General features: G+C 45.2%; 1 protein-coding gene and 1 pseudogene across 2 annotated transcripts in view; one reads left to right on the top strand and one right to left on the bottom strand.

Annotated features, from left to right (window-relative positions):
- The window catches only part of CLTRN (collectrin, amino acid transport regulator), a 35,682-nt gene that overhangs the window by 12,040 nt on the left and 5,459 nt on the right, over window positions 1-18,183 (bottom strand). For both annotated transcript variants that reach the window (XM_081792522.1, XM_081792521.1), the window contains exons 3-4: window positions 15,597-15,682; window positions 2,919-3,032 (exon numbers count right to left, since the gene is read on the bottom strand). In XM_081792522.1, coding sequence (XP_081648648.1) covers window positions 2,919-3,032; window positions 15,597-15,682 — 200 coding nt within the window. The remainder of the gene's footprint in view (window positions 1-2,918; window positions 3,033-15,596; window positions 15,683-18,183) is intronic.
- On the top strand, window positions 16,660-16,743 carry LOC145714809 (U4 spliceosomal RNA; annotated as a pseudogene).

The raw sequence follows: 18,183 nt of genomic DNA, 5'->3' as shown, positions 1-18,183 counted from the left end.
ATCTACCTGGTTAGTGAACACTCTGTTGTTCTTTTGCCTCTCAGGCTGATTAGAAGTTCTAGATCAGGGGCACCTGGGTTGGCTGAGTCAGTTGAGCATCCGACTTCGGCTCAAGTCGTGATCTCACTGTTAGTGAGTTCGAGTCCTGCATCAGGCTCTGTGCTGACAGCTCAGAGCCTGGAGCCTGCTTTGGATTCTGTGTCTCCCTCTCTCTCTGCCCCTCCCTCTCCCCAACTTGTGCTCTGTCTCTCTCTCTTAAAAATAAACATTAAAAGTGCTTTTTAAAAAATTTAAAAAAAATGAAGAAGTTCAATACAGACTAAAACTCCAACCACCACTGAAATCCCCAATAGGTGTCAGTCACCATGGACATCTTCCAGCCAAGATTGGCCTGATAAGGCCAGGCCCTCACGACAGAGCTAAAACAGACATCGTAGAACTGGTGGCTCATTCCCTCACATAATTCCGTAAGTGTGGACACTCTGGTGGAGAGAAAAAACATCACTGGGTGTGATGGCAGCGCACCTGGGTTCAAATCCTCACTTTTTATATTTCTAGTGTGGTGGCCTCAGCAAATCAATTAAAATTAATCTCCCTGGGCCTCAATTCCCTCATTTATAAACCGAGGATAATAATTACTCAAAAACAATTGGTGTTGATATTAAATGCCACAGATGTGTAGGAACATGCTTTATGAAGCAGGAAGTGTTATGCAAATATTCAGTGGAACTAGCATTATTTTTTCAACTCCACAGATTCTTCGGCCCAAAAATTCCTATCACCTGCCTTCTAGCTACCATCTCCTTGCTCTTCCTGGTATCTTTCTTTCTTGGTATTGTTCCCTTTATTTTCATACAATCCTGGTGAGATCTACGCATTCCCTAACACAAATTCTCATTCTATTGGCCATCCTCACCCCCTAAATAGCTTCCCCTGCTAGGACCTTTGACAGACACTTTCATCCCAAACACTCACTCTTCTCCCTCAGGTTCACGGAAGCCTGCTTTAACTGCAGTAGCTTAATTTCCTTGTGGCCCCCGCAGATCACAGGGAGAGCTTGAATAAAATTCGTTTTCCTGTGAAATACACTGTTCCTAATTCTTATTCCCTAAGGGCTGGGTATTAACAGTAAGTCTTAGGGGCAGAAGTGCAGAAACAATACAGGTCAAACCTTCCTGCTAAAGCAGATTAAATCATTTCGCACTGGTACAGATCAGTAAGGGAACTGGATGACTGTTCACACGAAAACCTTTGGCATTTGATTATATACTCATTATCTTATATGTTAATATTTTACAGAGAGCAAATGAATTCTTTCACTAGATATTTCTCCTTGGCGAAGAGCAGAACTCCAGTAACTTGTAAATCCTTTGTTGAGGAGCGCTACTTTGTTTCACTCTTTCTTGTTCGAGAAAGAGTTGATCTCCTGAACTCATTCTTCTAATATACTTTTGCCCAACATTAATCATTTGAGGGATAGAAAGTTTTGACATGCATAAAATGCACAGTGGGTGAAGTAAAAACAAACTGTATCCTTCCTCTTCTTTGAAGTCAAGAACACATTTCAGTTTTGAAAGTTTGTTATGATCACAAGGAGAGGAGGAGACAAATTCTCAGGAAAAAAACGTGTAAAACTTGAAATTGGGTTAAAAAAATACTACTGAGTGTCTGGTGGATACACCTTTCTGGACAATTTACACCTTCTATTTGTCCTTGAGTTATTTTTTTAAGTTTTTATTTATTGATTTTGAGAGAGAGGCAGAGACAGAGAGGGAGACAGACAATCCCAAGCAGGCTCCACACCGTCATTGTGGACCCCAATACAGGGCTCGAACTTGCAGAACCGTGAGATCGTGACCTGAGCTGAAACTGAGTTGGATGTTTAACCAACTGAGCCACGCGGGTGCCCCTGTCTTTGAGTTATTTTGCAAATCTGTAAGTAGTAGACAACTGACATAATGTAAATTATTTTTGTCCACTTGATTTTCTATGGACTGATTACTATTTTGATTCCTATATATGCATGGTTCCTTGAAGTCTCCTTTGAACTGTTTTGAACATTTTGCTACTAGTTCCCTCATTAATTAATGAGATAATAAAATCTTTAATGGCATTTATTTTTAATTTGTATGAGAGTCATGACTTTACCTTGTTTTTTCAAAAAGTATCTTTTAAAGGGAAAGGCTGTACATTAATTAAGGAAGGTAAGTCCTTAGAGACCCAAGAAATGAGAATGTTTGTCTTGGTTTTTAAATAAAAGTCAAAGGTATGACTGGTTCTTCAAAACACCTTACATTTAATAACTCATTTAATCTCAACAACTCTGAGAGGTACCATAAGTATTCCCATTTTACAGATTACAAGAGAATAACAAAGGGGAAGTAATTTGTCTGTATTTAAACAGTTAGCAAGAAGCAAAACCAAAAGGATTTGGGCTCCAGAATCCATGTGATGAACCATCATACAATAGTGCCATACAAGGTGTTCTTGACAAAAGAAGACAGTAGTAAACATTCGTGGCTAATATTTAAACCAGGGGTTCTCAGCCACAGCACAACTGACATCTGGGGTTGAATAAGTCTGTTTTGAGGTGCTATCCTATGTATAATAGAATGTTTATCAGCACCCCAACTTCTGTCTACTCAATGCTGGTAGAACCCCCCCATACATACCCCGCCTCAACCATGACAACAAAAATGTCTCCAGACATTTCCAAATGTTTCCTTGGAAGCAAAATTGTCCTTGGATGAGAACCACTCATCCAAACTGATCACTAAAACAAACTAACGAAATTAAATCTTTGACATATTAATACATAAGTCATTGTAAGAAGAGAGAGAATTCTTCAAAATCTATGAAAACAGCAAACTCATCAACAAGTTGATTTACCAGTAGAAGACATATTTAGCGGTGATTACCTTATGGCTGTCTGTACCTCAACAGCAGGAAGGGTGTGATTTTTCAAAGGATCTGTAACCACAAACCAGAATGACACTCGCTGGGTTACATTGCAAACTAGGACGTGGGAAATTCTGCAGATGATGGGGGAAAAAAATACATTGTAAGTAAATAATATCTAATTACATTAGAACATCCACTCTGGTGTTATAACTGTCTGAAAACGTGTCTTAGCTATGAATGAAGTCATGTCTACCATTATGAAGAAATGTCTTATTAAGAAAAAACTAGCATAGAAAATTTCCTTTGTTTGAAAAGCACATATTTAGGGATCATCCGTTAAATAAGGATCTACCAAAATGAAAAAACAAGAAAAATTACACAGTAGAGCATTAAGGATCTTATTCTCGCATCACCCACTAGCTGACAGCACGCGGGCTTCAACACTGGCCACTTTTCTGAGCCACAGGAGCCTTTTGTACTTCCTCATCAAGGTCTTTTTAGTGTCTTCCTCATTCAGCCGCCTACAGCTTGGGTCCAGACAAATCAGGTGCCACTCTTCATCCAATACTTGCTTCCTCTGTTGACCACGTTTCCCTCCCTCTCCTACTCCAGTACTGGAGCCAACTCAATAAAAGACTTCCAAACTGAAGTGCTATAATCAATTTACCAGCAGCCTTTGAACACTGTCTCTGCAGTTACCTGCTTTCCAACCGTAAATTGGAAATGTGCCTCATTCTACTCTGTAAACACAGATTACCAATAGAAGCGACACGAAAGAAATGGCCTAAGTGTTCAGAATGGAGACGACCTATATAGGAATGTATGAAGGGCATAAAGGTTGAAAATCATAGGAGAGTCCACATAAATAAACACTGTCAGTGCTAAAACGCTAAAACATAAATCCTGAATGGCTTTCACCATTTTCAGATTGCAGAGGTGACTGACATCAGGTACTATTCTAGAAGAATGAAAGACATATCCGCTTTACTAATAAGTTGACTTCATTTTCCTTAAAAGAGCGAATGTTCTTTAAGGTGTATTATGTTCATTTTCACAATAAAGACAGGGCCATTGTGTCGATTTTCTATAATTTTCGGGACCTGATAGAAACTGTTCCATTTTCTCCCTTGCAATGTCACATACAGAAGCCAAGCCCTCCTGGCCCCTCTGCTGGAGCCAAGCGCCTGGGACCAGTGCTGGGAAGTGGGAGGTTCTCCCCCCAACCCCGCCCTCAGCAGCAGGGAACGCCCCACACAGTTGCCACATCCATGGGGCGCTGGCCCCACACGGGCACGACCCCGTGCCCAGAGGGCCCCCACGAGTGACCCCACGCGCTGTCCTTGTGCCTGATGCCAATGATCCTCCTAGCTCTGCATGCTTCACAACTACAGACTTCGGGAACCTACAGAAGCCGAATTTCCTCCTCAGAGGTCCCGACCCCGCTGCACTGAGATCATGGGCAGCTACCTGGGCACAGCCATGGCCACACTGCCATGCCTGGCCCAGAAGCGAGGTTCCCCCTGGCCCAGGCCCACCCGCTGCCGCCCGGGCCCGGATGGGAGCCGTAGCCTCTCCTGGGTCTGCAGCCAGCCCACCCCCACCGTGCCACCCTGCTGGGACCATGCCAGAATCTGGAGGATGATGGTCCCCAAGGCCTGGAGAAGCTTTCACCGCAAGCCACCCCTCCAGATATTCATGGGGTTGGATTTTTCTAGTGATCACAAGAGTCTGATGAAATGGCTGGGGAATGCCCAGAACCCCACACACAGTTGGAGCCTGGTGACCATTAAACTCACTCCTGTGGAGCACAGAGGGAGATTCTACAGATGTCCGCCTATCCAGGAGCCCCTGGGGCCCTATGTCAAGGAGGCCCCGCTGAGGGCTCCTAGCCAATGCAAGAAAGCAAAAAAAAGAATCGGAGCACCTCTCTGCTTTGAACCTTCCAGGCCAAGGTAGAGAGGCAGAGACCGGGGGCCAGGCCATCCTCCTTCAGGCCTGTATGGAGAGACAGAGTGGTCCCTTCCTTTGTGCCCGGGCCTGGGCCTCCGTTGTGAGGCCTCTGCTCCTGGTGCAGCAGGGCCCCAGAGGACACCGACCCGGGCCTACCTGCCTCAAGGACACAGCGCCATGGCCTGGGCTGCCGAACAGATCAGTACTCCCCAGGGCCTGGGCCTCCCGTGGCCTGATGTCTCCCCCGTATCCTGAGTCAGAGCCCTGCCACCTCCACCTCCTGAGACTCAAACCCACAGTTGTTTCACTCTGCCCTACCCCCACATGGGTCCCTGACACCCCCAGTCAGCCCTCTCCCCCGCAGCTGGCGGCTCCACCAAGCCCCCAGACCCACTCCCTTGACCCTGCAGAGCCCACACTGAAGAAGCTCTCCAGCTACCCAAACCTCTGCCTTCCTTGTGCCCACCGAGTCCTCCCACCTGTTCCCACACTCATCGGGAAGGCATGCTTCTCCCCTACTTCCCCACTTTGTGAAGTGAAAATGGCATTCTTGTTTTAGATAAAAATAATAGACAACTTTATGATCACAGAGAATGTCACTGTCTTTCTTTCAGATGTACATATGTTAGGATTGCGTCTACACTGTGAATTCACCTTGGCCCTGTAACATCTGGGACCAGATAATTCTTTGTGGTTTGTTGGGTGCTGCTGTCCTCTCCATTATAGGGTTTGAGCAGAATCCCTGGCCTCTGTCCCCGAGGGGCCAGCAGCATACACACATTGTGAAAACAAAAAACTGTCTCCAATCATTGCCAAATATTCCGGGGCGGGGCAGGCGCTGGGGGGAATCACTCAAAAACAAAGACAAAACCACTGGCAGAGAATCTCTGAGGGACAGTGACCTCTACTGGCAGAAACAGCCAGGTTGGTCTCCCAATATGTGCTATGTTAAAACACAGCAAAGACAGAGACAACAGACTGAAGTGGTACATGCTAGGAAAAAACGTCCCCCAATTTCGTAGCATGCTGTGGTGTGAATGATTCAAAGACTGGGCCCGTGAATCATCAGAAAATGCAAATTAAAAAAAATAAGCTACTCATTTAAGTGCCTCAGGTTGGCAAAAATGAAAATGCTAAATAATACGAAATGCCGGTAAAGACGCAGAGAATCGGCATCCGAGGCAGTGCTGAGGGTGTGAACGCGTCCAGCCAGTCTGCGGTGGCACTTGAGAGTGTGTCCTGGAGCATAGTGTGCCTCCCAGAAACTCTTTTGCACACAACACACACACACACACACACACATTGGCGAGGATGTTCTCCCCAGCACTCTTTGTCAGAGCAGACAACTGGATAACCTAAATGCCCACCAGTAGGGGATGATAAAGTAAATGCACTACATTCTGCCAAGGGAAGACTGTTCCACGAACTCAAGGAAAGAAACAACCCAAGGATTCTCCACTCCTGGACTACCAGGCCACATAATTCTGTGCAGGGCAGGGTGTTTAGCAGCACACCCAGCCCCGATCGCCCACAGATCAACAGGCCCGCCTCCGCCTCCGGTGGTGACAATCAAAATCGCCTCCAGGCATTGCCAAATATCCCCCGAGGGACAAAAATCACCCCCAGTTGGAAATCACTGAACTAGAGCTACAAGTCTTACAACACGTTGCATTGCAGAAATACACTGGTGAATGAAAAGATGGGGAGTGGGATATTCTGTGTAGCACATGCCATTGATATAATTTCAACAAATGCAAAGGAATATTGCTGGAAACATAGGGGAGGCCAAAAAGCGGATAAGAGGTCACCTGGACACTTTGCCTACATTTTTCTTTCCATCTAAAGCCTCTTTAATTACTGTTCAAACATGAATTTCATGGCATTCCCCCTTCAGAGAGTCAGAGAATGCGCTGTAAACAAGGCAAAGTCCCTTCTCCTGTGCTACCTAAATGGGGTCAGTACCCTACCCACATAGGAAGCACTTATAAAAATCCTCCAAAGTGTCACGGTCTTGAAAAGCAAGGCTGACCAAGGTCATGAAAACCAAAGGAAGGAAGATACAGAAACTGTCTTCATCACTACAGTGGTCACTACAGAGGCATAGATTCTGGAACATAAGAAGGACATTAGTCGAAAAGGGAAGAGGGTCTGAAAAGTTCCATACTTTAGTGACATTGAACCAATGATAGTTTCTTAATTTTGATATATCTATCACAGTTATTTAACATGATAGTATCAGGGAAACGGGGGAAGAGTCTAGAGCAGAGTTTCTCAAAGTCGGAACTATTAACATTTTAGGCTGGATGAGTCTTGCTTATGGGAGGCTGTGTATTCTGGAGGATGTATAGCACATCCTCAGCCTCTACACGTTCAAGGCCAGTGTTGCTTGTGGGAGGCTGTCTATTCTTCTGGAGGACGTATGGCACATGCTTGGCCTCTACATGTTCGAGGCCAGTAGCATATCCAGTTGTGAAAAGCAAAATACCTCCAGGCACTTCTAAATATCCTTGGGCACACTGGAGGGATGAAATCCCCCCAGGTTGAGGACCACTGATACATAGGATCTGTCTAGATTTTCTCTGCAAGTCTTCTGTAAATACATATATTTTTTCTATTTACGTACACAAATACAGGAACAAAGCCGTTATTTTAAAGTTGCCAGGGCACAGTAAAATGATCTATAAGAATAAGACAAGGCAGTGGATCAATAATAGTTTTTACTATTTTCATTGATGAAGAGATAATAGATGCAAATGTACTTTGAAAATGAAAAGAGTCACATTCAAATGCAAGACACTGGCATCCATCGGCATAAGGGTGGTCTTAATTATGTAAAATGTCTGGGCGTGACTTCCGTTACGTGTTCACACGTATCAAGGATTTATCGGGGAGCCTCCAAGTGTGCTGGAGTCCTAAGAAGCACCGTTTCCATCACTTGTCCAATTTGGGTGTGAGCGCAAAGGGGAATCATTGTGGCTGCTGAGGGTCCTCAACTAAAGAACATTAAGTATCCCACCCACATGGTTGTTCCTCCAGTAAAAGAAGTCTAGGGTTTTTAGCAAGCAAAAGTGACCCTGTGCTCAACAGATACCAACCACAGAAATATAATTGCTGAGAAGTATTGATATTTTTGTTCAGATCCAGGCACTGAAGCGGGAATGAGTAAGGGCACGCCCTAAGTTAGCAAGGTTGTGGGCAAAGGCCAGGGAAAAGCACGCCCTGCTTCTGGAGAAGGCTGTAGAAGAAGGCAGAGAAACACCCGTGGGCTGGGGTGGCCTCCTTATTTGGATGATGCTTGCAGAAATGAACTGTGATGTCTTGGTTCCCCCAAGAGTAAGAAAGTGAGGCCCAAGAAGAGAAAACCCAGGCAGTGCACAGCTACTGCCACTGTGGCCATTGACACCATGGCCATCAGGGGAGTCTCCACGAGGATGGAAGAAGAGCAGAAATGGGTGGCTGAGCAGTGGCTTCCTGTGTCCACTGTACCCTAAGAGACAGGCCTGTGGCTTAGGCCTGGATGGTAAGCATGGTTCACTCACTCACAAATGTGTACCGAAAACAGGCGTACATTAGCCAATATGGTCAGGGATGGTGAGGAAAAGAGTTCCTGCTGCAAGGGCTCTTAGATTCCATGACCCTTCTCATAAGTGCCAGGTGCAGGAGTTTAGTGGCGAGACCCTTGAACACCAAGGTCACGGTGTCTTGAACCAGTGAGAAGATTAAAAACCAAAGTACAGGCCAATACTTCCCGAGATGTCTGAGTTGACTCCGAAGATTCCATACCCCATCTAAGAATGGACCCAGGACGGCCGGGAGGGCAAAGGGCTTCTAGATTTCATGTGGTTTGTCCACAGTCTGTGTCAGGAGGTTCTCTAATCCCTGTCCTGATATGAACTTCATTGTGTCCAGGCAAAGAACACCCTCTTTAATTTTATCAGCTGTGGGGTCACCTGGGACACTATCCAAAATACTCAGTTTGTCTGCAGCACAAACCTTCTCTGGGCCCTGGGACAGGAGGGCAAGGCCCAAGTCTGTGCTGCGCTGCGAGCCCCTGTGTTCCTGCGGTGTGGCCCGAGTAGGCACTCAGTGAGTGAGTGAGAAATGGGTGGATGAATTAATGGAATGGAGAAATGAACTCCATTGTTTCTATGATATTCTGAGAGACAAACTGGGAAAGTAAATTGGGCCAAGACCAAATGGAAAGGGGGGAATGAAAGGAGGGAGGTTACTTCCCCAAAACTTTGTTTACACAACCACAGATACTCAGACAACACAATAGTAGCCGAGCTCTCTCGCATAAGAAGACTCCTGATACACGGTGTAGATAGGGGTAGCGGAGAGGAAGTGTAACTGTGAGGGAAGCTGGTAGTAAAATGGAAGTAACATGAAGACTGGTCCTACAGACTTTAGTAGTAATGTCCTTAGCGACCAAAGGATACAAATTCCTCCCATTCTGGCTTATGTACCACTGGTGTGGCTTCTCCCTGGCCTTTCTCCAAATGTGACCACATGGAACGTCCTCGAAGATTTACACAAAATGAAACCCTAATCAAACAACAAGCACCTAGTGAGCTAAGCACGTCTTTGTAAAGTTTATTTTGATGTATTAAGTAAACTGAAATGCCTACGTCTTTTTTTTTTTTTTAATTTTTTTTTCAACGTTTTTTATTTATTTTTGGGACAGAGAGAGACAGAGCATGAACGGGGGAGGGGCAGAGAGAGAGTGAGACACAGAATCGGAAACAGGCTCCAGGCTCCGAGCCATCAGCCCAGAGCCTGACGCGGGGCTCGAACTCACGGACCGCGAGATCGTGACCTGGCTGAAGTTGGACGCTTAACCGACTGCGCCACCCAGGCGCCCCTGAAATGCCTACGTCTTAAGAGTTCTCGTCACAAGAAACAAATTCTGAAACTATGTATAATGATGGATGTTAACTAGATTTCTTGTGGCGATCGTTTTGCGACATACACAAATATTGCATCGTTATGTTGTCTGCCAATAACTAATCCAATGTGGTAGGTCCATTATACTTCAATTTAAAAACTAATTACTAAACTCAAATGCCAGGAGCACAACTAAAGGGAAATGCTACATTTTTGAAATTGTAAATATAGATGGGTTTGCTGCAATTATTGGAATTTGCTTCAATAATCACTTTGCCCAACTCTCTTATGAAGTAATAACATTTACATATACCCTAATGGCTTCTCAAGCAAATCCTGAAAAGGTAAAAATGTGCACTCCCTTTCCTCAAGTGTGGAAAGCCTTGGTTTTATACTAATCCTCTACGGTTTGGCTCCACTGCCATTTCTCCTCAATGGCGCCAGACAGGGCCACCTGCATCCAAGGGGTGGTAAGAATCAGGCCTCTTGTTTCTGGAAACCAAAGGCCTAAATAGGAGCTGGGCTGCTGTTTTATAAGCACAAGACCATTAATCCCCTTACCGTGGACACAACAGCACGTTGTTCCTTTTGAGATCACAAGACTTGTCCTTGAATAACTAGGCAGAGGGAGAAATTCATTCCATGCTCTCCACCGTGAAAATCGGAAAGAAAACGGCATGCCTGAGGTAGACTTCTCCCTCTGTTGCTCAAAATGATACATTATCCTAAAAGCCAATAAATATTTAAGCAAACTGGGCAGGTAAATGTCCCAGCTGACTTGGGAATTAGACTAGAGTTTAACCTTAGATTATATTTCTCCAGAAAATGCCTTCAAACATTTAAGTTTTTCTGTGAAACTATTTTAGTAAATCTGGCCTAAGCCTTACTGTAATCACTTGAAAACATCTAGCTGCCATCTTCTTCAAATTCACAAGAAATCTTCACACAGTCTGATCTAATGAACCCAGAACTTTCTATCTTTGAAATTTCTCCATACATCTTCTATTCTGCCTTGAAGAAAATCCAGGAAGTAGCAAGAAAAGCAAGATGTCAAGATTTAAGTAATGACTTTGAAGGAACTGTCTTGTTTTGGTCACATTCAGTCCACCTGCCTACCACTTCTCCCACGCCCTGCTTCCTCAATGTGGGCGCTATGCTGCGTGGGACCTGGTTTTATCCATCAACTTAAAGTCAGGGCCGAGCACCCAGTAGACTTGAGTAGAGCTTCCTCAACTCTACGGATTCCAGCACAGCCATGCAGTCCACAGGCTGGCCTCAGTAGACCTCGGGGCAGAAACAGGTCTCTGTTTCTCACCCCTCTGCCTTTCCCTGCCCTGTCAGCTCTGCCTCCTTCTTCCTTGACGGCATCTGAAGCAAATGGTGTAGCTTTCCAGTCACTTCTCCTTATTAAAAAGATCAGGGGAGGTGAATCAAAACTCGGATCAAAACGGTCTTCCTGCCTGACACACAGCTTCTCTCCGTCCAGCAGTGCTGACCTGAGTGGAGTGCACCACTGATGTAGTCTCTGTGCACACTTACCTCCCCACCCCACCCCCCGCACGTGTCCCTTCCGCCCCCCACCTGCTTCATCCCGCTCATTTAGGGATGGAAAGGGAGACGGGAGAGGGCTGCGGGCACGAGGGACGGAAACAGCAGAGTTCTCTGTCCTTAGGGCTCTCTATGGGTCCCTCTGGCTGTTCACCGTTCGGGGTCCTCCGTTGAGGTGGCTTCCTCGCGTTCTCCATTCAGAGCGCCTTGTGGGGCCCCTGGGGAGCCGTCCGGGGACCTGTCTGGAGACCTTTGCACCGCATCTTCCCCTGACGCGGGCGACGCACTCTGATCAACTTCCTCCATCCCCCCCTCTGCTCGGCCTCCAGTGGTGCACTGCCAGCCTTGACCCCCTGCCTCCTCCTGCCCTGAGGTTGGTTCTCAGCCCCAAAGCCAGGGACTCCATCCAGCTCCCTCCCGCAGCCTCTGCTTGCTCCCGGGAATCCATTCAAGGGCAGACCCCTTGCAGAACCGTCCTCTCCCACCCAATGACAGGAGCTCCAGCCCGCCTTCCACCTTGAGACTTCTCCAGCTACAAGGCAGGCCTCAGTGACTGGCTTCACCATCATGCACGTGGGGGAGCATCTGACAGGAAATCATATGCCAGTCTCTCCTCTACAGACAGCTCCACTCTCGGTGAGCAATTCTCTACCTGACTCGAGGCAGACAGGGACACAAGCAACGGTGACACTCAAAGCACATACTCGCTAGTGTGGCATGGGCACCACCTCATCTGAATGGGTCCAGTTGTCAGCACCCCACGTGGCTGCATGGTGTGTACGTGCTGGAACTCACTCCTGCCTGTGCCTGTCCTATGCGGGAGGGAGTGGAAATGTCACAGCCTCTCTGCAGGCCCGCACCCCCTGCCTCTCTGACCCTCTAGCCTTCTCTCCCACTGCCTGCTGCGGTTGGGTGAGGGTGACTGGACCCGTTCAGTGTCCTACCAGTCCTGTGTGAACGCCGCCAGGACCTCTCTCTAGGAAAAACCTCCTCTTGCATAGTCAGTCAAGGTCATACTGGATCAAGGATATATCAATCGTAGGTTTCCAAATATGCAAAAGCATCCTCAGGACATACTGAGCTCTGTGTCACAGGAGGCGGTCAAGCTTGATACAAGAGATATCGTAGCCAGGACCGGATAACAGGTGGAATGAAAATGAGGGTATCCATTATTCCGATTATTATTTGATTATCTTTAGTGAGCTACTTTGTACATTTTCAATTCTGTACATCTCAGTATCTTCAAGTTTTCTGCAATATTCATAAAATAAGCAACGAGGAAAAATAAGTAAAGAAATAGTGAATGTCGCAGATCTGGATCCCTGAAGCCATCCCGGAAATAGGTATTTGCCGCTGGAGGGGTTTGCTAGGGCGGCTGTAACAAATACTATAGACTGTGTGGCTTAAGCCACAGAAATGTATTTTCTTACAATTCTGGACGCTAGAAGTCTCAGATCAGGGTGTGGTCAGGGTTGATTTCTTCTGGGGCTTCTTTCTTTGGCTTGTGGATGGCTGCCCTCTCCCGTCTTACCTGGGCTTTCCTCTGTGCACACCTGTGTCCTAATCTCTTCTTCTTATAAGGACACCATTCGTAGTGGATTAAAGCCCACCTACAGGACCTCATCTTACGTTAATTACCTCTTTAAGGACCCTATCTCCAAATACAATCACATTCTGAGCTATGAGGGGTTAGGACTTGAACGCATGAATTTTTTTTTGGGGGGGGGGGGGACACAATTCATCCCATAGCAGCTCCCCTGCAGAATTTATTTTGTCCCTCGCTGGCACCAAAAGGCCTCTCTAAGGCAGAAGAGTTAAAACCTGACCCGGTAGCCAGGCTACTGGTGTCTTCCATCCAGCCACCACACTCGCGAGAGGCAGCCTCTCTGCAAAGTTGTTTTCAATCCCGTCTTGCATTTTGTGCTGCCCTTTCCCACAGCCGCAGCCCGTTCACGGAAGGATGCAGCCTTCTTTACAGCAGTGCATGTAGAATGGGGCTCAGCTACTGAATTGCATCTTAAACACGTCCTGGTTCATTAAGCAGCCCTCATCACTCAGCCTCCCGACAGCAGTACTGCTGGCTCTCACACTGCCTGTGCTTCTACAGGAAAAAATTTGTTGACCCCTGATAAAGTTTTGCACTTTTTCACTTGTTTAAAGGACACTGGCAACAAAGGCTTCCGTATATCTCGTGCACCCAATTCCAAGTGAAACATGTTTGCAAGTCAACAAGATCAGATATTCACAGACGTATACAATGCCCTAAGTTCATAAAGAAAAATTCAAAAGTGAATTCCTTAAATTCATCTAAAATGTTACATGTTTAAATTAACTTTTCCAAACGATCGGAAACTTCTGGTTTAATGTAGTCATTTACAACGTTTAACATAGGCACCCAGAGGAAGTAACAATACCATGAACACAACAATGTGTAAAACTTGCTGAACAAGAAAAGGAAAGGATAAAGAGACTATTTGCAGGGGTTGGGGGTTGCATTGTAAGATGATCGGGGGAGGGGGGGTTTCTTATATTTTTCCTTTTCAAATTTCTGCAAAGCAATCACCTCATTTTTTTGAAAAAGGTTATGATAAACAACTGTGGAAAGAGTGCTGCAGCTTAAAAGGCAGATGATAAACACAAAAATATATGTTTTTCTGCAACTCTATAAAATAGGAGTAGAGTTCACTTTGGACACAATTTTCTTTTCCCCTACACCTCCTTTTTCTAATTTTTTGAATCATGTGAATATATTACCTATTTTTAAATATTTATGTGTACGTGTGTACACACAAATACATATATCATATGTTTACTTTGCTCCCTCAAATTCTATTCTTCTGTTTCCTTCTTCATAGTCACAGTCCATGCATCATATATTATGGGTTTCAGGTATGCCAATTAATAGTGATCCTGTTTGTCAGGTTCTGAATCATTACAGAATTTAGACAAAAGAATAAAGCAGCTAGGAGACCAAAATGAAAGGCCAGGTTGGAGGACACAGCTTTAATCAGCAGGAAAATTTTCTTCCTAATTAAAAAAAATCCTGAATGGAGATAAATTCATCTACAGTGTCCCATGTACACCCATCGCACATACAGGAGTAATATGCAAGATATTTAACACCCTATATGATATGGCACCTACCAACAGCAACAGTCCTCATCTGTAAACAGCACATACACCTGTAAGGCTATACAGAACATACAGGTATATGTGCCTGCCCATGCAGGGCCTAATTCTGGACTCAGTGTAGGGAGTAGCACAGAAAACCACCTGCTGTCTAAGGGCAAGCCAGGTCCTAAAGAGAAGGGAGCCACAGACAGCTTCTCCTTCCAGCTCACCGATTGGGTCAGCCTTTTCTCCTCTTGAGGGGAAGAAGGAGAGAGGGAGTAGACAGAAACCAGGAGTGTTACCAGCATCACAAATAGACATGAAAGGACATCACAAATACAGAAGAATAGAAAAAATGTAAAACTGTTAACACTTGTACTAAAGCTTCTAAGAAAATAACCAAGATGCTATGACAGATATCAACAGTGGAATGAACCTATACATATTTATTTCCAAAATGAGTGCTAAGGACTTATTTGTTCCCCTTCCCCAAAATTCCTATGTTGAAGCCTGAACCCACCCCCCCATGTGACTGTATTTGGAGATGGGGCCAGTGAGGAGATAATTACAGTTAAATATGGTCATAAGGGTGCAACCTTGATAGAAGTAGTGTCCTCATTAGAAGAGAAACCTGAGAACTCACTCTCCGCCCCCTTCCAATGCCCCCTCAACAGAGGTCACATGAGAACAAAGTTCTAGTGGCATCTGTAAGGCAAGAGAAGAGGACTTGGAATGAGATCTATCTTGCCAGCACCTTGATCTTGGCCTTGCAGCCTCCAGAACTGTCTGGCATTTAAGCCACCACTGGGTGTGGTATTTTGTTATGGCAGCCCTAGCAAACTAATACGATGAGAGTAGAGTTTTTTTTTCTTTCTTCCTTCCTTCCTTTCTATCTATCTATCTATCTATCTATCCATCTACAAGAGAAATTATATGTATACAATAGGAATGTATAAAAAGCTTATGACATATGACTACCTCTAGAAGTTTTTATCATCATAGCACCTATTGAACAAAGAGCATCGTTGGAACATGATATAAACTGTAAGGTGAGCTAGATTACAAAAGTTTTTTTAATGTTAAAGTAGAGATCCTTTTCAAAAATGAAGTTAACTAATTACTTTCAAGATAGAATTTGGAATTAATGCATGCCTCAAATACTACTGCAAATAACTAATTAAGATTTTTTACTGTGTACTTACTCTGTCGTTTCTCTGTTGGGAACTTTCCTCATGGAGAAAGCCACCATTGCTTTGAAGAGATATTCCTCATTTGTATCCCAGGCATACTAAGAGAGAAGTAAAACAGAAAATGTAAAAAGGCATAGGATGAAAAATGGTCCGTTGCAATTTAATTGTGGCCACCGTGGTATTAATCAGTGCCTGCCTCTCTCTCTCTCCCCCGCCCCCACCTTACTCATACACTAAAGACTGGAGACCCAGATAAATCATATCACAATAATGTTCAGGATAGGCTTTCTTGGACATTCTATCATTCCAAGTGTGGTGTATTTTCCATCGTATCATCTTCTTCACAGTCTGCAGTATTAGTAACCCGTCAACAAATAGTCCATTTGGACATCCCATCCTGGACATTTACAGGACATATACATCATTCCTCCCTTTCTCTCTTCCCTCATAAACTGACTACTTCTCTTAGCTTCCTTTCCTTTATTAACATTGGTACAATTTTTCTTTCCATTTTCTTAGCTGGAAACTTGAGTGTGTGCGCATATAACGGATTGAACTGTGTCCCCGCAAAATGTATATGTTGAAGTCCTAACCCCCAGTACCTCAGAATGTAACCATATTTGGAGACAGTGTCTTTAGAGATGACTAAGTTTAAATGAGGCCATTAGGGTAGACCCTAATCTAGTATGACTGGTGTCCTGGCAAGAACAGGAAATTTGGACACAGCCACATACAGAGGGAAGACAGCAATCTATAAGCCAAAGGCAGAGGCCTAGAACAGATCCTTCTCTCATAGCCCTCAGAAGGAACCAACCCTGCTGAGACCCTGATCTTGGACTTCTAGCCTCCAGTACGAAGAGAAAATAATTTTCTGTTGCTTAAGCCACCCAGTTCATGGCACTTTGTTAGAGCAGCCCTAGTGAACTGATGTGGCTAACCACATATTTGCGGTGAGTAATCAAGTACGAATGGAGAAAGTCACAAAACAGGGTTTGTTGGTTTAACTCTAAGTTCATGATGTCCTACTCCCAAATTGCCTGGGAATCCCTTAGGTTTCTCCATCAGTTTTCTCTCCAGCTTTGCGCAGTGGCAGTATCGTAGCCAATGAGGTTTATCCGAGGCGCGATTATTGCTGATTGAAAACTTTTCCCAGTTTCTCTCTCTCTCGTGGTTCACAGTGACTATCTTGGACCTCTTTCGGCTCCCCTTGCACCAAACTCAGTGCTTTCCCTCACACCTCACACTCACACAGATGTTCTTATCTCCTAATTTACAGATATATACTCAAGTCACCAATTTAAACTCCCCCCGTTTTTCTGACACCAAATAAAAAACTCCTGCTATAGACATACATGCTATCCACCTCCTTCCCCGAAAGGCCGGATGCGGTGTTTCTCCTCCCATCAGTGGCCATTGCATCCACTTCTACTAGGAACACTTCCCTCTGCCCTTCTCAGGATCTGAAAGATAACCGTTTCCCCTCTCCTCTGTCCACTGGACTCTGACTTTTAGCAATGCTCAAGCCTCCCCATTACAACACCAGAACCAAATTACTTTACTCAATCGTTCTTCCTCACCTACTGGTGTCTCTCTCCTGCCCTTCACAGCCAACACTCTCAAAGGAGTCGTCATACTCACGTCTTTACGTGCTCACCGTCCACTTATTCTCAACTCCCTCCATCAGCTGCTTTCCAGTTGCACCACTCCACAAAAAGGCTCTCTAAAGTTACCAGTGGCCTCCACATGACGCAGCATGATGAGCGGCCTTCAGCCTCAGCTTGCTCAGCCTGTCAACAGCATCTGACACTCCTGAACACTTCCTTCAACTTGAAGCACTCTCTTCCCTTTTGCAATGCTCATTCTGCTTTTCCTCCTGCCCCTCTGCCCCTTTGGCGGGTTCACCGTTTTCTACAAAGGCTCCAAGTTTTAGAGAACCTCAAAGCTCTATGCTGGACCTTCTCCTCTTGTCATTCTGTACTTTCTCCCTCAAACTGTCATCTAGTCCAGGCTTCCACTCTCACCGAAATGCAAATGGCCCAGGAATGTAGATCTCAAGCCCACTCTGTCCTTGCCTATTCATCAATAATACCTCAAACTCAACAAGTTCAAAATTAAAGCTATGATTTTCTTGTCTGCACCTGGTTTCCTGACTCATAGGTGGGTCATCATCTGCTCAGTTGCATAATTAGAGACTAAAGCTTCATCCTTGACTCCTTCTCCATTCCTCTTTTCTACTCTCATCCCCTCCACTCTGCCTTCCACACTGTGGCCGCTGTCTTCCAAACACTAATTCTACCAAAACATCTCTTCCATAAAACCCTCACTTGCTTTAAAGATAATAGCGAAGTTTCCTAACGCAGTGCACACATTCTTCAGCCTGATCTCTCCTTCTTGCCCAAGCCCATCACACGCCATGCTCTACTCCACTGCTACAGCTGCCGATGCCCCAGCCTTCCTTCCATCCCCCACTCTCACCAAGTTCCCTCCTGTAATAAGCCTTTGCGCGTGCTGTTCCTTCTGCCCTTTTTCCTTTTATTCTCTGGCTCACCTGCACTCATGCTTTAGACCTGACAGCAAGTGCCGAGCACTAACGCCCCTG

This window comes from Panthera onca, chromosome X (genome assembly GCF_046562875.1).
Source record: "Panthera onca isolate mPanOnc1 chromosome X, mPanOnc1 haplotype 2, whole genome shotgun sequence".
Classification (NCBI taxonomy): domain Eukaryota; kingdom Metazoa; phylum Chordata; class Mammalia; order Carnivora; family Felidae; genus Panthera; species Panthera onca.
The sequence above is the reverse complement of the archived record's forward strand: the minus strand, read 5'-3'. Positions and strand labels throughout refer to the sequence as shown.